Source organism: Girardinichthys multiradiatus, chromosome 2, assembly GCF_021462225.1.
Source record: "Girardinichthys multiradiatus isolate DD_20200921_A chromosome 2, DD_fGirMul_XY1, whole genome shotgun sequence".
Taxonomy (NCBI): Eukaryota; Metazoa; Chordata; class Actinopteri; order Cyprinodontiformes; family Goodeidae; genus Girardinichthys; species Girardinichthys multiradiatus.
The window spans coordinates 44,107,168-44,127,206 of NC_061795.1; the positions used below are offsets into that span (position 1 = coordinate 44,107,168).

The 20,039-nt window shown below is 40.9% G+C and overlaps 2 protein-coding genes across 3 annotated transcripts; one reads left to right on the forward strand and one right to left on the reverse strand.

The window, feature by feature from the left end:
* The first annotated feature begins 767 nt into the window (after positions 1 to 767).
* On the forward strand, positions 768 to 15,765 carry mdkb (midkine b). Its single transcript, XM_047352597.1, has 5 exons — positions 768 to 838; positions 5,920 to 6,008; positions 8,312 to 8,485; positions 14,711 to 14,869; positions 15,345 to 15,765. The coding sequence occupies exons 2-5, from the start codon at positions 5,921 to 5,923 to the stop codon at positions 15,362 to 15,364; spliced, it is 441 nt and encodes a 146-aa protein (XP_047208553.1). The 5' UTR covers positions 768 to 838; position 5,920; the 3' UTR covers positions 15,365 to 15,765.
* Positions 15,344 to 18,795, reverse strand: chrm4b (cholinergic receptor, muscarinic 4b). 2 transcript variants are annotated; one of them, XM_047352596.1, is made up of 2 exons: positions 17,820 to 18,795; positions 15,344 to 17,686 (listed from the first exon to the last, which is right to left on the reverse strand). In XM_047352596.1, the coding sequence occupies exons 1-2, from the start codon at positions 18,708 to 18,710 to the stop codon at positions 17,294 to 17,296; spliced, it is 1,284 nt and encodes a 427-aa protein (XP_047208552.1). In that variant the 5' UTR covers positions 18,711 to 18,795; the 3' UTR covers positions 15,344 to 17,293. The 2 variants fall into 2 exon arrangements, with proteins under 2 accessions (XP_047208552.1, XP_047208551.1); XM_047352595.1 differs by having other exon boundaries at positions 15,344 to 17,689.
* Positions 18,796 to 20,039: the final 1,244 nt, after the last annotated feature.

Below are 20,039 nucleotides of genomic sequence, written 5' to 3' on the forward strand. Positions count from 1 at the left end.
TCCTGGTGGATCAGAGCATCACCTGCATTTATGGAAGTGCTCTTCTGGTCTGTGGTGGTGAAGAAGGATATGAGCTGAAACATAAGCTTTGGATTTATAGCTCCATTTACATTACAACCCTCACCAAGGATCATGAGATATGGATCATGACTGAAACAAGCAGATCTTGGATACAAGCAGTTCTAAAGTGCTTCCTCTTTAGGCCCTGGCTTAGAGATACGATGAGGAGCTCCATCCTCCAGAGGAAGCTCAGAACAGAGCCTCTGTTCCTTCACATGGAAAGAGTCAGCTAATGTGGTTCATCTCATCAGGATCATTCCTGGATTCTTCCTTTTGGGGGCTTTCCAGGGAAATCCCACACAAACAAAACCTAGAACTATCTGGTGGGACTTCAAGTGTATCCCTTTGATTCAGATTGTAAATGCAGCAACAATAAAATCAGCCTGCGAACAGGACCTGTGTCTGCGAGAAGACGGACCTCAGAGACGGTGCCGGGTCATCGGAGTGAACTTTGTCCTGGTTCAGTGCGTGTGTAACAAGCAAGCGTCCCTGTCAAACATTCACACCCACACTCTCATCCTGTATGACACACTCTTGTGTTGATGTAAATGAGCTGAGCTTGTTTTGTGCAGGATTACAGCTTGTGATGTCACCATGAGGCCAGTCCTCAGTGCTGTGCACATGCAGAGTGTGTGTGTCTGTGCACACATGCATGTGTGTGTGTGTGTGTGTGTGTGTGGGTATGGGTGTGTGAGGGGTTGTTCAGGAGCTGCAGCTGAATCAGGGACAGAAAGCGACAACTCCACAGCTCGACAGGCTGCTCCTCTGAGCTCGACACGTAAGTCTGCAGCTTTTTTAGTCAGCTTTGGGTTCAGGCTGGATTCATTTCAAGATTTATCACTTAGTTTATCATCAGAGGCTTTGGCCAGTTTTTAAGGAAAAATCTGCGATTAGAAAAAAGAAAAGCTTCATTTTAAAGGACTTTCTAAACTGCAGATTAGTTCTTCTGCCTCTGCATAGACCACTTTATGCATGTGAATTTAGTCCTGCCTGATTCTTTTGTTCATTATGTGGTCACATATGTTCCTAAATCCTGATTCCTGCTGTGTGTTGACTCGAGTTTGATTAGGGTTGCCAGGATTTAAAGGAAGGAATCAGTCAGGAAAGAGAGAACAGAGCCTGAGAGGTGAAAGGAAGGAAGTAACAGAGAGAAAGGAGGACAAAAAGTGGACAAAATGGAGATAAAATGGACACGAAGGAAGAAATAATGAGGAGAAACAGAGAGAAAAAATATTAAACAGGAGGATATTAGTAGGAATTTGCGACGATGCAATGTGTGAATGTGTTCTTGTGTTTCCTGTGAGTTCAGTTTGGAGAGGAAAGACGCTCCAGGCGAGTTTCCTCCAAGAAATCAGGAGATGGATATATTGTCCGTTCATGCATGTTGGAAACTGTGACACAGATCACGACTCACTGAGCAGCTGCAGAGGGACCATTATTGGACAATGGTGGTTTAGATGGAGTTTAAAGTTGGGTCTTTACTGGTCGAGAAACATCAACCATCACCTCCTGTTTCAACATGTTACCGATGTGCAGTAGAACCTTCTGAAAAATCAGCCACAAGATGATTTAGGATTTTGCTGTTTGTTAATGGAGTTGATGGACCTTCTGGAGTCAGATGGTGCATTTTTTATACAAATGTGAAAATCTAAGATGATCTCCTCAAACTTTCAGATGTTTTCCAAACTGCTAAAGAAGCAAGTTTTCATTGGTTCACACCAATTGTTTTCTGTAGGACTTTCAACAAAAGTCCACTATCTTCTGAGTCAGAATATGAAGAAGAAGAAGAAGAAGCAGAGCATCCTAGCTCAGGATCTTCAAGATGTGGGACTACTTAGGGTTTGGAGGACAGTTTCTCATAAGAGTCCCAAAACATGGGACTCTTATGGTGTTTTCTGAGGACTCAGGGACTCTTTTGTTCATCTTGTAGGTCGACTTGGTGCAGATCCTAGGAGCTTTATGTCTCACATCTTTCCTCCAGAATCCAAGATGAACCCTGAGATTCTCGAGGAAGTTCTTTAAATGTTGTCCCTGCCTTCGAACCAAAGGGAGCATCCCGTTTCCTTTTCTTCCGATTGTTTTCTTATGCTAATCAGTTTCCACTCAGGGTGGAGGGGGGGACCCGGGACAGTGGTGGTGGCGGAGGGGGTCCTTGAAGGTGGCGTGGAATCTGTGTTGAGCTTTAGAGAAGTGAAACCAGGCTAGAGGCTTTGTTTTGCTCCAATGAATCAGTATTCTTTTGAGTGGGAATCTAAGGGTCTCTTTCAGCTGCTGCCCTCCTCCTCCTCCTCTTCTTCATCGGTGGGGGGCAGACTGGAGGCCTGCTGAGAGCCGGTTCTTTCTTGCTGAAAGGCTGCAGGAGGAGTGAGGAGGCTAGCTGACGTGAAAGAGAAGCAGACCTTTAATGAAAGAGGAGTCTGTCATCTCCAAGCACAAAGAGCCAGCTCACATCTGAAGCATCCCTCGTCCCACAGAAACACGCATCTTAACGTGTGCTGGCAGCAGGAACACGCTCTGCATACATTAGCCCACTTCCATAATCCTGAAGCCTCCACCACGCTCAGATTATTGGGGTTAAACTCCAGAGATTTGATCCGTTCCCAGTTTGGACCATCTGGTCCCGGCAGGGGCGGATGAATCCTTCAGCAGATTAAAAAGACAACAGGAGGGTTTCAAAGCTGAAAAATCTGATTATTTTGTTAGAAACCAGGAGCAGGAAACTTCTGAACAACACAGCTGTGTCTGTCTTCTGTCTCCGTGGACTTATGTTTCCCTGTGTTTCATCTTCCACAATTTTCTGTCCCTGTCTGTCTGAAGTTACTCTGTCTCTGTCAGAACCTTTGCAGTGGGTTTTGCATCAGTTTCTGATTATTCTGTCTCTGGTTGTTTTTGTATTTTTGAAGCTGATCTTTTTTAGATGTTAGGAATGTTTTCCTGGTTTTCCATCACTTTATTTCCACTCTGTGTGTTTTTAAGCCATTTTATTTGTGGTCTTTGGAACATTTAAATATGTCTTTAGAATAATTGAATTTTCTGATTTGCCCTGACTTTTTAAAAAAAGTATTATTCCCTACCCCCTTTCTAATAATGTCACCTTTCTGAAACACTTGCTTCTTATAATTTCCTATTTCAACGTGACACAGTAAAGAGTCGTAATAACAACCCGTTTGCCCATCCCATGTGACAGAAAAGTATAAGAAGGAAACCTCACTACAACCCGCCCTCAGCTAAACATCTCACCTAAATATCTCTTTTAGATCGTTTTTGTTATTCGTTTATATCTTGGCTTTGTCTCAAGCCGTCACCCAAACTACAGCATAGATGCTGACTACACACTTCTTTTAGTTGTACAAACACGATGTTCTTTAAAATCCTCTCTTATTATTTAAATCCTCTTTTATTATTACCCTCAACTCTATAATTAAACATGTTTGGGATATTTTTTGGTAGTAAATTGTTTCTTTCCCTGAACATAATTATTGCCATTTTGACCTGTTTAAATGTAAAAACGATGAGTTTTGTGCGTTCCCTCTTTCCCACATTATTTACAACCCCGATTGCTCTTTTTGTGCTATATGAATAATGGTTGTTGATTGGTGGGGTGGGTGTTACACTGAGCTTGCACACAGTAAGTAGAATATGGTAGTACAAGTGAATTATCCAGAATATTCATTGATTGTGTGGAGTTCCCAAAAACTGCAACACTTTTTCATATTTTCAGGTCTTACTGGAGGTTTCCAGCAGATTTCCTGTCACTCTGTAGCCATTTCATGTCTTTTATCCTTTCTGTTGATATTTCTTTTAAATGTTTTTGTGAATATTTCCTTTATATGCAGATATTTTGTCATCATTACTTCTTGTTAGTTCATCTCTTCAGCTTATTCGTGTCTTCTTTGTGTCTGTGGTACAAATTATGATGCATGTTGGAAAAAATTAATATCTCAAGGTGTTTTTATGACTTTTGGGAATGTTGCCTGTACATACCACTGGAACACATTGTTACATAAGCATAAAAAATATTTTTCTATTTGAACATCATTTATCTTAGGGTCAATAGCTTGCAATACCTATTGCAAGCTATTGAACATTTTAAATGTCAAAGCATTATGAAGGTTGTTTGTCTGAATATGCTGGGAGGCTACATTAAACCATTGAAATTAATGTTGACAAGTTTCTAATTTTCCTTTTTTTTTTGGTTGCTAAACCAGAAATAATTAGAGGCCCCAAAACAGAACGCTGAAGTACGCCAAAATGAAGATGGCTTAAGGAAAGCCTGTTATTTGAAGCAGCCACACAGAATGAATGATCAGAAAGATATGGAAAAAACCCTGTAAGGAAGATCCTGCTACACCGGCCAAATACCTCAACCTGTCAAGCAGGAATAGGGTTTGAAAATTGCTTCCTGAAGGTCATGTGACAAATCTAAGAACTGCCATTGGTTGAATGATTCAAAGGGACTGTGCACTGCAGAAATCTAGCTGGCCAAAATGGGTTTTTTACCTGAGGTCGACATGGTACCAAAGGGTTAAAAAACTTTTGAGTTTCCTTCAAACGTTCTAATAGTCTTTTCTGTTGTCTTCCATCACTTTGTGGCAGTTTTGTGCATTTATTTCTTTTGTTTGGTTTTGAATATTTTAGTTTCTTTTGAGTTTCTTTAGGGCTTCAGCTTGCTTTACTACAATCCAGATTAAAAACATGTGGAGACAGTATTTTCTTGGGGCTGGGTCCAAATCTGTGGAACCGGAGAACATTAGGATGGCTAACTCTGTTGGTTGTCTAAATATAATCTGAAGATTTTCCTCTTTTCTGAATGTTTTTCCTGTTTGACTAAAATGTTTGATTCTCATTTGCCAATTTTCCTTTGTCTTACTGTGTGTTGTATTTTATATTGGATTTATTTAATATTTTATATTTAGCACTTTGCTAGGAATGTTTTGCGAAGTGTCCTGGAAATAAAGCTTTGTTTTTAATGCGTTTTTCTGTTTTAGCATGTTTTCGCTGTGGTTCTTTGCTTTGTTTCTGTTTGTAGTGACTTTGTGTATTTGCAGAAATGTTTTGTGTCTCTTCGAGGCTCTTTGATCCTGTTTGTGGTAATTTTGTCTTGTTGGGTCTTTCTGAGTCAGTTTATAGGGGTTAACTGTCTCTTTGTCTCACTTTATAAAACATGAGATTGTAAAAGGGTTTTGTGTCTGTTTGGCATCTTTTTCTTTGTTTCATCTGATTTTGTTTTAATCGGTTACCTCTTTGTGTCTGTTTTGAGTCATCTCGTTGAGGTTTAGTGGGTTGAATCTTTCTTCGGGAGCTTTTTTCCTCATAAAACATTTTGTAAGTATGTAAAGGTGTTTAGAGTCTCTTTGTGGGCTCTCTGTCTATGTTTATGCAATTGTATCTTGCCCATTTTGTGTTAAGTTTGACTTTTTGGTGCTCTTCAGTTGTTTTTAATGAGTTAATTGTCTCTTTGTTTCTGTTTCCTCTTGTTGAGGTTTTCTGTGGTTTATAGGGTTTATTCTGCTTGTCAGCAGCTTTGTCTTGCTTTCTAAAATGTTTTTTTCAGTTTGTAAATGTGTTTTGTGTTTCTTTGTGAGCTCTCTTTCACTATTTTGCGAACCTGACTGACTTGGGCCCCCTGATCCCCTTTGTGCCCCAGCCCATTAAACCCGTTTAAGTAATCCCTCGTGAAGTGATGCGTACAGAGTCACAGTGGGGGCCTTCCCTTTGAGACTGTATATCTGTGCACGTGTCCATGTTTGTGTTGATGCATACAGCAGATGTAGCTGAACCCCTCTTCCCCGCCTGTTTCCACGGTCACCGATGGCCCTGATTGTAACTGCCTCTCTGCCCATGTTTTGCTCTCTGCAGGATGCGAAGTTTGTTCTCAGTGACGTTGCTGCTGCTCCTGGCACTCACGCTTGCCGTCGACGCCAATAAACGTGCCAAACATCACAAAGGTGAGTGAATCCCAACCAGAATCGGGTCTAAGCGGGTCGTGGTTGTGTCTTTTCCTGTTTCTCAAGAATGCAGATTGTGCACCTCAAAGGTATGCAGCTTAGAGAAGTAAAGAGAGCAGGTTTTTCCTGCACAGCCTGAATGCGTCACATGTTATGTGGAAACAAATTCCTCCACATATTAGATTAGAACTCAAACAGAACCTCAGGTTCAAGAAAACATTTTGGTTTCCAAAAAAGTTCTGTTTTCCCAACACAACATCACATTTCAAACAACATCTTCTCATTTTTCTCAGATTTACTGCACTTAAAGCTGCTTTTGCCCTCTGAATAAACACACAGGACCTATTCATAGGAGGATGAGTCTGTAAATTGTTGGGTTCGATGCCATGGTTCTGCATACTCTGTGTCTGGGTTCTGGTCTCACAGTGGGCTGTCAGAAGAGCAAACAGGACCTCAACAGGTCTGCTGATGTTTCTGTAACATCACAGATATACAGAGTCACTTGAACTATATTATTATTCAGACATTAACGGTTTTTGGAGTTTTTTAGGCTACAAACTATTTTTCAGCACAAATATGTCGCTTAAAAAACAGTACGAGAGAGGAGTAGAAGAAATAATGTCGACCTTTACAGAGCTCAGTCTCAGACACTAAAGATTTTAACCTCTGAAACAGCTCGCTGACACACCTTTAGTAGCTTACACACATTGCATAGCATAATGGACTAAATGCATACAGAGATCATATGTGATTTGCATGCGTCATTTTATAATGCAGAGACCAAAGTGGGTTGATGAGGTACCTCAAGGCTCTGCGATAGGGCAACTGTTACAACATTGTCACATTTATGCAGATGACTTACAGGTGTTCTTATTAAGATATTAAGACTTAAAATGATTCATGAATGTGTGAATTATTGTCCCTGACAGCACAGTTAGGCATCATATTGACCGTTTAGACTCAGTTGTCCAATTAAGTTGGAGGAGCTCGTCTGATCCATCAGTCTAGTGTTCACTCAGAATTAGGATGGGTGCTTTTAAACCACAAAGTGAACAGGATTCTCCAAGCTTTTCTTTCTTCTTGTTTAAATTATTGTGGTGCACGTTTTCACTTGTCGTAACTTTTTCAATCATCTCAGTATTGATGTTTGAAAACGATGCAGCAGAACTCCTGACTGGGACACATGACTTTAAAGTTACGAGTTATTTTTTGCAACTTATGTTAAAATCCTGCCATTAACCTAACTGACTAGTTCAATCCTGACACATCAGCTCTTATCTTTAGGCCTTACCGACTGTTATTAGCTCCTTAGACCAGTTTTAAAACCCTGTGGGATTGTCACCGCTCGGCTGTGGGATAAACGTCCTTTATTTTTATGAGGTGATTCCCTTCAACACAGAGGACTCTTTTAGCTTTTAGTTTGTTTTAATTATTGGGTGTATTTTAATGTATATTCTATTATTGTGAGGCACTTTGTGGTTTTCATTCTTTGAAATATGCAAAGGTTAAAAATACATTTTACTGTCTTATATTATCAATCATTTGGATCCAAACACTGAAGGAGGATTATTTTTCAGGTCCTGTGGTGGCTTTGTTCTGACTCTTTGCTGCAGTTTCACATATTTACTTTTCAGAAAGTGTGATTAAAAGAAATAAACAAACTAAGAAGCACAGCCCTCTGTTTGCATAATATTTACTGCATGCCCATGATACAAAAAGCAAGGAACCAGGTTTTCTGGAGGATTTGTATTCAGATTGTTTATGATTGGAGAAATAAACTGTTTACAGGCATGAAAGAAACCAGAGTTTGTGAATAATTTTGAAGAAAATTTTATGCAATCAACTTGTAGTTCTCTGATAGAGCTGTTAGATGTCAATGAGCTGCCAGATGTTAACGAGTTGCTGTGGCCGACTGACAAGAAACAACCAGAGAGCTGAAACTATGGAAACGATTGTGATACTGCTTCAAGAAGCATGTTTAACCCAGATTGTGCAGAAACATGTTGGTTGTTTCTATCAGTGAGAACTCAACAACACAAAATGTAACATTTACAGAGGACGACACCAGAGCATCAGAACAAAAAACTCCATGTAATATGACTGAAAATGGACACCGCATAACAAACTCAATTTAAGACAATGGGCAGAAACCTGAGTTAAACTACAAGAATGTAGCTGAAGGAAATGGGATTTAAAAGCCAAAGTAGAACCTGTGAAAAGTGGACGAAGTGGGAGATGGTGATCCTGGAGATAATGTTGCAACGTTAGTTTGATGAATGTGTGAATGGGTTTCTGTTTTGCAGGTGGAAAACATGCTAAATCCCAACCTTCCTCTGAGTGCTCTTCTGCAGAGACCCAGTATGGGAAATGTGTGCCAGAACAAGGAGACTGTGGGGACGGACTGAGAGAGGCCATGTGCAACGATCGCACCGAGAAGATTAAGTGCAGGATCCCCTGCAACTGGAAGAGGGACATCAGTAAGACTCACATAGACAGGACATCATTACACAGAAGTCATGTGACTCAGGATAACCTGAGAAATTATTAAAGGAAAGGAAGAAGGGTCTTATTGATTAACCAGAGGAGCTCCATACAGACAGAAAACAGATTTTAAAATGGTTTAACTGGAATAATTGTATACTTTATATATACTAAGGAAATCTAGTCACAACAATGAATGATGAATGGCGCCTCCTGGTGGTAAATGTTTTAAACATCTAGAAAATTTTATCCGAACTTTTGAATAAAAATCCACCATACAAACATATTTCCTTCTTTTAGGTCTAACGGGAATTAGGAACCTACTTACTTCCAGTTTATTCTCAATTTATTAGGTTCTAATCAGGGATAAATTAATTGATGAGGTGACACGGGCTCTACGAGGGAGGCCATCTTGGATAAACATCAGAAGAAGCTGTTGAGAATCAGAAAATGTTGTTAGTGGTTGCCATGGTGATTCCCAGCCACGGAGTCCACAGCAGCACTCTTTTCATCAGACAGAAACTCAGGTTAATTTAGGACTTAATTAGTTATTGTGTGAAAACGTTAAGTTTAATTTCTATGTGTCTACAGTGTTTTATGTAAGAGATTTGACAACTTAAAGAAACCCTGCAGTTCTAGAAAAATAAAGAAATGGAAAGAAAAGTTAGCTGGGTCAGGGTTAGCTGAAATATAATGGGAATGAATCGGAGCTTAGGTGTTGGTTCTCTGCATTCTGGGATGATTTAACAGAAATCTGCTAGTCCTATAGCAGTGAGAGACTGTTGAGGTAGGAAAACTTTACTGGCCCTCAGTTAACTCTTACATTACTCCTCACCTCTCCCCGACTCTTTTATTTGGCACCCAAAGGACAATCCTCAGTCAGAGATCAGTTGTACATTTCCACAAGTTTATAAAAAACCAATCTGAATTCAGAGAGGAGACACACATTTACACTGGTACCTGGAAACGTCTGTGTGTTGTCCGTTTTGGAGGGGCCACAATATCTTTATATACCCTTCGCTGCTATGCAGTACACATACACAATCATCCTGTCTGTAAATATCTCCCCAGCAACCATATAACCTCATATCCAAATAAGTTGTACTTCTGGTTGTTATCCTGTCTGGCTCCAGCCTTGTCTCGTTCCCCAATTTATGACCTTGCCCTCTCTGTGTGCTGTTCTCCCCTGTCTTCTTCTCCCCCATCGATGATTCCTTGTCCTTCACTAATTTATGACTTTGGACTCTCTACTTCCCTCCCTAAGGACCTTGCACTTTCTATGCTTCACTCCCTAAGCTTGACCCCCCTTATGCTCTATGTACACATGCCAGTTACACACATAGATAGTTTATATTCTACAATCCCCCTTTTGAACTCTAATAAAAGAGTTCACAATCTAAAATGTCCTTCTAAAAATAAGTAGAAATAAGTAAAAATATTACTGTACTACCTGTAAAAGAGAAAATCATTAAGAAAACATGCATCCATCATATTATGCGTCCATGAATTCACACACTGAGTCTTCATCCACACAAAGTTAAATCATAACCTGAAAAAGATACAGAAACATCAAAATGTAATATAAAATATAAAATGTGGGTGGGAGGGAAGTTCCACCACTCCCAGTGAGAGAAACTCAATCATTCGCCTCTTCTTCTGTCTTTGGGTTCAGTGTGGTGTCAACATTTACACACAGTATTTAAAGAGTATGTGGGTGTTATCTCAACTTAAAAGAGTTTGTGCTTTACGACCCTGAACCGTCCTCGGGTCAGGGGTTATCTATGAGCAGACCCATCTGCTCCTGGTTTTGACAGCTTCCTCCACTAACACAGATGTTCTGAAGAAAGAGAGGCAACCTAAAGGTCATACACTTTGGAACACCTTAGAGCACTTAATACAAGGATTTACATTACAACTCCTTTCTTCTGGTACTGAAAACAAATTATAACAATGACGGAAATGAACACATTTCAAATTTGTACCATAATGATAGATATCAAGCAATAAACATGAAAGTTAGATAAAAACATCCGAGATTTCCTTCTCAGAGTCAGTTTCGCTGTCAAAGTGGGAGAAAAGAATTTGGCTAACCCTCGCTGTCCAGGCAAAGGAGCCCCTAGTAGCCACCAAATGTTAAGAAATTAAGGAGAATAAGCATCATGGCGCATGTTTGACTGTCTCTCTGTTGCAGACGTCGCCAGTCCATCATCCAGAGAAAGGTTATGTTCAAATGTGTAGAGGTCTTCCCTGTATGTTTCCTATGTGTCTCTCACTGTGGTGTGTGTGCAGTGAGGCAAATGACCTTATGATTTCTAACTTTCAGGCAATGCGATGGCCTTAAGTAGATTCTGAAATAACGTTGCACTGCCCAAGAGATTATTGTGCCCTTGTAAAAACAGTGTTCTTCAACCACCTCTTCAATCACTCACCAGTGATCAGCTTACAGTTCTTTGTCTTGTGGTGGTCCGCTGTCCTCACACCTTTCAGGCCGTGGATGATCCAGTTGGAAGATGACTTGTGTCCTGGAAGCCAGATGAAGCTGGAGGAGCTGGAGCTTTCCTGCAGCTTTCCTGCAGCTTTCCTGGGTGTCTAGTAGGATCTGATATGGGCCATTCCAGTGCCTGGACTTCCTGTGTTTTCTCCTAGATTCTCTGACCAGAATCCAGTCGCCAGGAATAAAGGACTGGAGGGTGGAAGTGGCTGTTTCTGGTAATGCAGCCTTCACCGTCTGTGAAACTTGAGAAAACACAGTGGACAGGTTTTGACAGTAAAACAACATCCTATCTTCCCACAAAGATGTGGAAGAAAATGATCTTGGAAATATTTCCATGTTACTTTATTCTGACACTCCCCCCCCTTCTGGCGCAGGGTCCAACCTCTGCGACAATCCAGCAAAACGTTCCATTAACAACAAAACACAAACTTCAGTCGTTGTACAGTTCATCAATATTTCACTTAGAAATTAGTCACACATCTTCATGATTTGTCTTGTATGAAGATAAGTTGTAGAGTAATGTAGATCTAATATAATTCAGATGCATAAACTCTACAAATTTAATCTAATAAATAATTCCCACCAACTATGAAATCATAACTCTGATTCTTTATCAAAAATATATTCCTTACTTTTGACATATCTTGAACTGTCAGTTAGCTTAATGGTACCAGGGAAACTTTCAATCTAATAAATCACCAATGATTCTGCATGCAAAACTAATTCTTCAAACCAGTTTAAACTATTTAATTAACCTTTTAATAGTAAAACACATAAATCTAAATGTCATGCTACATCCTTAATTATTATACAAACAAACATGTTTTTAAGGCAACAATCACTACAAGCATTTTGATTCTATTGTCTCTTAAACAGTTTTAAAACTCAGGAAGGGAGGTGCTGAGCGTTACCATGACAACAAAGGCATGAACCAACCTGGTAGGTGGGCGGAGTCAGGCAGAACTAACCTTTGATTGACAGCCTCTGGGCTTTTGAAGATACTTTTCTAACCCTAAAATAATATTTTAACCCGCTATATCTGTCAACGTCAAGCAAGCGTCACATGAGCAGCGGTTAATAAGCGTTCTTCATTGCAGAAAATAGGAAAAGATTTATGCAAATGTGTGTGTTTGTACGTTACCCCCATCAGTTTCTAAATCGCTCCAGAGTCAGACTGTCATGGCACACAGTCCTCTATCAGTCCAAAAACAGCCCAGGCCTTTCAGGTCTGTTGGTGAGACATTCAATCATTCTTTGTCCATTTTTAACTTCTCCAGGAGGGAGAAAGAACTTTGCTCCGGCCTGTTTCTCTTCTGCCCGCATAAGATGTGCTTCCAATATAAATCCAGTGTATCACTCTTCTGGCTCTGCAGCAGCATGGATCGTTGTCCATCTCAGTGGGTTTGGGCCAGACTTCTTCTGAGTTTCATTCTGGTGGAAACTCACACTGTGATTTACAGCAGCAGGCAGGCAGGCCTTTCTCTTCCAGGCAATGATGAGGAAGCGTCTCTGGTCGAGTAGCCATGGGAACGGCAGGTTTCTAAAGTCCAGACTCAAAAACGCAGATGTTGCACTCAAATCCCATACATGTGTGTGAGAGAGGCAGATGAGAAGTTTAGTAAGGTTCAGATTTTGTACACATAAATATTATCAGTCAGTCAGTCAGTTGTCCACCATAACTTACACTATACTCCTTTCTTTTCCGACTGATCGCAATATTTAAGACAAACGAAACTTCCTGCAGGAAAGTTTTAACTCTTTAACACCTTAATTGATGCACTCTGTGCTTTTTTATCTTTTTCTCATGTTTTTTATTTTTCTCATCTCCATCCATCAACTGTTTTACTTGAAACTCTTTAAACTATTTAACTTATTTACCTTAAAACTTCCACTCTGTGAAAAACCAAACTTATCTTCCCAAATTAAAGCATATTTAACACAATCGCAGAGGGCCTTAAACCCTTCCACTCAGCAGGACTTTTTCAATCTCTCCTGGTCCGACCGCTGTGATGCCAAACCCGGTTTGACATCTAGGAATCAACCCTCCGTTGACTCCCTGGAATTCCTTTTACTTAATCTTATTATTACAGTTTCACCATTTAAGTATCTCAACTGTCTTCCCTCACCTGCCAGTTCAGGGTCTCGGGGTCCTATCCCTGGCCACTTTGAGGCGTCCCAATCCCTCGGGGAGGCTCTTACTAACCCCAGCCTATATACCCCAGTCCTCGTCAGGACTGAGTTTGGATTACCAAATCCGGAACTTATTTACTTCAACACCGTCACCATCTAAGTATCTTCGGTGAAAATTATGTTACAGCCTCAACATTCAAGTATCTCGGCTAAAATTTATCTTGTCTCAATCAACAAATATTTTTACGCAATATATCATTTCTTTACCGTAATCCATTATTTCAACCAACAAATATTTTACCCAAAACTGATCAAGACTGTAAATTTAAGAGAAAACGGATATCTATTCCACAACACCACCTACACTATTAGCAGGCAAAAGGAGAATAAATATAGATCTCCTTACCTTTTGTTTTGGGTCGACCCTGTGGTGTTGTAGAACGACGTCCGCCTCATAGTCAATTAATTATCCTTTAGTTAGAGCCAAATCCGGGTCACGGCACCAATTGTTGAGGTAGGAAAACTTTACTGGCCGTCAGTTAACTCTTACATTACTCCTCACCTCTCCCCGACTCTTTTATTTGGCACCCAAAGGACAATCCTCAGTCAGAGATCAGTTGTACATTTCCACAAGTTTATTAAAACCAATCTGAATTCAGAGAGGAGACACACATTTACACTGGTACCTGGAAACGTCTGTGTGTTGTCCGTTTTGGAGGGGCCACAGTATCTTTATATACCCTTCGCTGCTATGCAGTACACATACACAATCATCCTGTCTGTAAATATCTCCCCAGCAACCATATAACCTCATATCCAAATAAGTTGTACTTCTGGTTGTTATCCTGTCTGGCTCCAGCCTTGTCTCCTTCCCCAATTTATGACCTTGCCCTCTCTGTGCGCTGTTCTCCCCTGTCTTCTTCTCCCCCATCGATGATTCCTTGTCCTTCACTAATTTATGACTTTGGACTCTCTACTTCCCTCCCTAAGGACCTTGCACTTTCTATGCTTCACTCCCTAAGCTTGACCCCCCCTATGCTCTATGTACACATGCCAGTTACACACATAGATAGTTAATACTACACACATAGATAGTTTATATTCAACAAGACATATTGGGTGAAAGTAGAAATCAAGGCCTACATTTTGATATATAAACTTTACATGTGGAGATAAGACTGTGAACATAAAAGTAGTTTTTAAATCAAAACGTTTCTGAATATTTCACAGGCTCAGAAACTAGAGTGTGTGACATCATCACTAAGCTGATGATTTTGTGAGGAAATCATTAAACTTCAACCGTGATTGGATAAAATCTTTAAAAGGTACCGAAATGCAAATTCAGTCTGGTGAAGTCAAACTTCCTGTGAAGCGTTTAAACTTTGAATGGAGTTTCTACTAGAAAGTATGGCTGAGCTATGGAGCTGTAAAAAGAACTGGGTTTGCTCACAGTACTTTCTCCCTGGAAGGAGAATTAACTCATTTCATCAGTGGAGTTTATGATTGTGAGGATCTGCGCTCAGTGAGTTCACCACCAATCACTGTGAAAGAATCAGTGGTTAGAAGCAGCAAGTAATTATATCTAATATGTTCTTAGGTGACTGTAAGTACAAGTTCGGAGCGTGGAGTTCCTGCGATGCTGCCACCAACACCAAGAGCCGGTCAGGAACCCTGAAGAGAGCTCTGTTCAATGCCGAATGTCAGACCACCGTCAAGGTCTCCAAGCCCTGCTCCCACAAAGTCAAGAAGACCAGAGGTGAGACCTTAAAGCCACAAGCAACAGTAAACTGACAGAGGGCGCCACCAAGTGTCAGGATTAGAAACATTCCAGAAACCTTCAGCGGCTTGGCTGAACACACAACATCCAGTTTTTTAATGAGTAAAACCGGGAAACTTCAGGCTCACGTTCTGAGCCAGGTCCGATTTAACTCCTGCAGACTGAGCAGCTCTAGTTCTGCAGACACTTTAAACCCAAACAATCTGACTTTCAGGCAAACAGGACCACTTTAGTTAAAAATATTCATGATAGACTAACTGGCATTTTAACCAATCCTGCAAACCGAATCCAGCAGGATTCCAACAGAACCTCAGGCTATTGGACCTTACTGACTTTTTTGTCTGATCAATGAATTTTGATCCATACGTGTGTTTTGTGACAGTTAAAAGAAACAAGGGTTGATCGGTGAAGGAAATGAGAACTTTACTGTCTGTTCCTTTGTTTCCGTCTGCAGGCGAGAAGAAATCAAACTGAAGAATGAAGAGTGAACCAGAAGACGACAGGATTTCTCCTCCTCCACCAGCTCAACAATCGTCTTCCCTTCTTCAAACATAAAACCAGAGACTCCAAAACAAACTTCCTGTCCTCAAATTGACCTCCCGTCTTACTCGCTGATTCCTTATTTGATGTTTTCCTGTTTTTCCTTGGATTTAAGCTTTAGTTGATCAGAATAACCTTTTTTCAGTAGCTAATAGTGTAACGTTCCCAGACCCGTAGTCCTAAAAGCCTTTAGAGGAAAAAGATGATCCTCCAGATTAGCCACAGTATGATGTTTCAGCATCCGAAATGAGGGAAAGTTTATTTTTGGAATTACAGATTATTGATGAGACTTGTACAAATGAACAAATAAATGCTGTACATTGTTTTGGTGAAAATCTTTGTGTGTTTTGTTATAGCAACACAGTTTACCCATCAGGTTCAGGCTCAAAGACTAACAGGCTAATCAGATCTGATCCAGCCTTTTACAGCCGGATAGTTCAGTTCCAGATCTGAACAGATTCTTGACACTGAACAGAGACCCGATTTTAAACAGATTCTTCATTCTAGAGAAATTTCTGGACAGATTGCAGATTTGGAAAATATTTTTGATTCCGAACAGATTCAGTCAAAACAAACTCCCAAGAGGTGACAGATTCTTGATTCTGAACAGATTCCTAATTCTAAGGAAATTTCTACATAGATTCGCAAGTCTTCTTACTCTGAACAGTTTACTTCAGACCACATTTTCTATTCTTGACAGATTCCTGATTCTAAACTAATTTTGAACCAATTACTGACTGATGTTTTCTTCACACATTCAAGAATCTTTAGGAATCTCGAAACTCTTTAGAATCCGGAATATGTTCAAATTCAGGAAAATTTGAGAAATCTTTTTAGAGTCCTGATTTTAAATTGATTCTATATTCTAAACAGATTCTAGATTCTGAAGAAATTCCTGCACATATTCTGAAGTCTGAAGAGAATTCTGATTGTGAACAGATTCATTCAGAACAATTTCACTGTTGACAAATTCCTGATTCTGAACAAATGAATAATTTTTAACCAGTTCTTGACTAGATTTTCCTGCCAGATTTCCAATTCTTAACAGAGTCCTGATTATGAAAGAACACCAAATTATTGATGGATTACTGATTGTGAACGGATTCCTTATTCCAAAGAAATTTGTGAACAGACTCCTAAATCTGACAAAAATTCTGATTCTGAACAGGATCAATCTGAAAAAATTCCCAGTTCTTGACAGAGTTCTGTTGCTAAACTTTTAAACCGATTCCTGGCTTAGTTTTAGCACAGATTAACAATTCTGGTAAGGTCAGGGACTTGAAATAGATACTATATTCTGAACAGATTACTGATTCTGACAGGATTGCTAATTTAGATTTTTGAACCAATTCCTTACTCCATATAATACTGAGAGATTTTCTCATTATGAAAAGATTCTGGTGCCCTTCTTAATAAATCTGGATAGATTTCTGATTCTGAACATTTCCCAAATTCTTGACAAATTCATGATTCCTGACAGATCCCTGATACCAAACTGACACATTTTGGAATACTATGCTTGACAGATTCCTAATCCTGAACTGATTGTGAACAGATTCCTGACTGTGAAAAGATTGCAGACTATTGACAGATTCCTGATTTTGAATCCTGAACTGATTCCAGATTCTTAAATTGTTCTTAAATTCTGATTTTGAACCAATTACTGACTCTGAAAGGATTTCTGCACATATTCCAGAATCTGAAAAGATTCCTAATTGTGAACAGATTACACACTCTGAACAGATTCCTGGTGCTCAAAATATTACTGTTTTCAAACAGTACTATTAGTGACTGAAGTGGTCTTGATCAACAGTTTCCAGAGGAAAACCTAACAGGATGACAACCGGTTAACCTGCTTCAGTGTTAATGCAGCTTCCTGGTGCCGCAGCTCAGCAGGCAGCAGAAGGTCTTCCTGAATGTGACGTTGCACAGGGAGTAGCAGCAGGGGTTGATGGTGCTGTTGATGTAACACAGCCAGTAGCCCATAGTCCACAGAGCGCTGGGGATACGGATGTGACTAAAGGCAGCGATGACTGCCATGACATTGTAGGGGGTCCAGGTGAGGATAAAGGCCAACAAGACAGCAAGGATGGTGTTGGTCAGCCTCCTCTCTCTCGCCATCACTCGGTGCCTCCTTCTCTCTTGGGACCCGGAGCTGGGACAGGAGGATAGCACTGCCGAGGCCGAGCTGTGGAAGTCAGTGGTGTAAGATGAGTCTTCGTCTCTGGCTGCAAACGAGGAGGTGCGTGAGAGATGCTGCTGATGAGACAGATAGGTCAATTTGTTAAGTCACAATTTCCTCCAGGACAGTCAAGCAAAGCAACAGACCAACTTCCTGCTGCAGAAAGATCCTCAGCAAGAATTAAGGAGGGGGACGAACTGTACCTACCAGATGTTGGCAACTGCCCGTCATCTCTACGTTGTCCACAGGACTTCCAGATGTTCCTCGCTGGTTCAGAGACAAATCTGAGCCCATATTGCTGACCACCCAGCCACGTTGTTTCAGGAAGAAGCCTTTAACAGGGGTACTGGACATCCTGAGCGCTCCCTGCTCAGCCTGGATGGCACTCAGTCTGCGCCGGCTAGCGGCTGACAAGCGGCTGTACAATCCAATCATGACGAGTACCGGCAGGTAAAAGGACAGCAGCGTCATTCCCAGAGTGACGGCCGGGCTCGCCAGCAGGTGGATGTAACACTGTCCCTCAGGGATGACCCGCCTGCCGCCGGCACTCTGCCAGCACAAGATGGCGGGGGTCCACAGGAGAAAGGACAGCAGCCAAGCAGCACCAATCATCAGGCCCGCGATGCGGCCTGTTCGTTGCACTGGGTAGCTGAGTGGCCATGTTGTGCACAGGTAGCGGTCCAAACTGATGAGCAACAGATTCAGCACAGAGGCATTGCTCACCACATAGTCCAGGATGAGCCATGTGTCACAGAGCGCGGCCCCCAGGGGCCAGTGGCCCCGCAGTTGGTACATTGTATACACGTTCATGGGCAGCAGCCCAATAAACAAGTCGGCTGTTGCCAGACTCAGCAGGAAGTAGTTGTTGACCGTCCGCAGGTGGCGGTTCACCTTGATGGAAATGATGACGAGCGTGTTGCCCAGGATGGTGAGAATGCTTAGAGAGACGGTTACCATGACAATCAGAACCAGCTCAGCAGAGCTAAATAGATACAACGCTCTGATTGGAGACTGGGAGGAGGTGTTCACAGAGGGGTGGAGCAAAGCAGAGGTGTTGAGGTCTGCTGTCAGTCCCATGTTTCCTGCTGACACACACATCAGATACCATGTTACCCGAAGCCTCGTGCGTTCACCCGACAGTGGGACTTGCTATTAGTGCTACCAGCAATACAAGCCCATTATACATTTTTATCTATTTTATGTCCTTCAAACACAAAATAAACCTGTTCACAAGCAAATAGTTTAGATAGTTTAGACAGATAGTTTAGAGAGCAGTGCTCCATTTATAGTGATTACTACATTATAAATGTGTGTAGCCATATTGGATACTGAACTCTGGGTAGCTCAGTCATCTCCAACTTTCCCAGCTGGGATTCTTGTCCAAATGGGAACTCTGAAAATCTAATTTCCACGTATAAAAGGATGGGCTATTATGTTCAGAAGGTGTGTGTACCCACAAAATCATGGTGTAGAGAACATATGGGGTGTAGTCAAGAGGAAGATGAGAGACCTGAATGCTGCTGTCAAAGAAACCTGGGCATCCTGAACACCTCAGCAGGGCTACAGGTTGATCGTCTCCATGCCACGCTGCATTGTTGGAGTAATTCATGCAAAGGAGCCCCAACCAAGTACTGAATGCACAGAAATAAACATTCCTTTTAGAAGCCTGATAGTTCTGTTCAAAATATCCTTTTTTATTGATCTTATGTTATATTTAAATTTTCTGAGACAGAATTTGGGCTCTGTTACCTGTAAGACATAATCATCAAAATTACATGGACAGAATTAAAATACTTCTCTCCATATGCAATGAATCTATAGAATATGTGACTTTCACTTTCTGAAATGGGTGACAAAAATACTGAGCTTTTTAATATTCTACTTTTTGTGATTTACTCGTAAAATACATCAAATTGCTTTCAACTATGTCCTCAATTTAACCTGTAAAGTTTATTCTTTCTGAATGATTACTGCTCAAGTAGCATTTTAATGATCATAAAGTTAAATAAAGAAACCAGAACCAACAGTTCAGGTTTCTGCTCCTCCTGATCATCTCTCTGCAGTTTGACTTCAGTATGAACTGTTCTGAATGTAGAAAATAAAAAATGAGACGAAGCAGTAAATTCTTACCTCTCATTATGGAGCTGCTGCAGCTGCTCAGAATAATCACCACCGTCTTCACTCAGAGAGGCTTATAAAGACCCGAGGAAGAGCTTGTCCCTCCTCATCGTCAGAGCCTCACCCTCCTGTCAGTGGCTGCTGTAACTGACCTCAGATCAGCCTCATAAGGGCTGTAACGCTGAACAGAGGCGAAGGCATCCGGTCATCTTCATCACACAGACTAACAGATGAGTCTGGAGCATGTGAAAAACATATAAAGATTTACAAATACATGTGAAGAATAAGACAAAAATCAGTAACGGATTC

Bases quoted from the DNA above. Each gene is read 5' to 3' on its own strand.
- mdkb (XM_047352597.1), top strand. From the start codon at position 5,921: ATGCGAAGTTTGTTCTCAGTGACGTTGCTGCTGCTCCTGGCACTCACG. The intron at 8,486-14,710 runs GTAAGACTCACA...ATATGTTCTTAG, and splicing joins CAACTGGAAGAGGGACATCA to GTGACTGTAAGTACAAGTTC. The intron at 14,870-15,344 runs GTGAGACCTTAA...TTCCGTCTGCAG, and splicing joins CAAAGTCAAGAAGACCAGAG to GCGAGAAGAAATCAAACTGA.
- chrm4b (XM_047352595.1), bottom strand. From the start codon at position 18,710: ATGTGTGTGTCAGCAGGAAACATGGGACTGACAGCAGACCTCAACACC. The intron at 17,690-17,819 runs GTAGGTACAGTT...CTGTCTCATCAG, and splicing joins CGGGCAGTTGCCAACATCTG to CAGCATCTCTCACGCACCTC.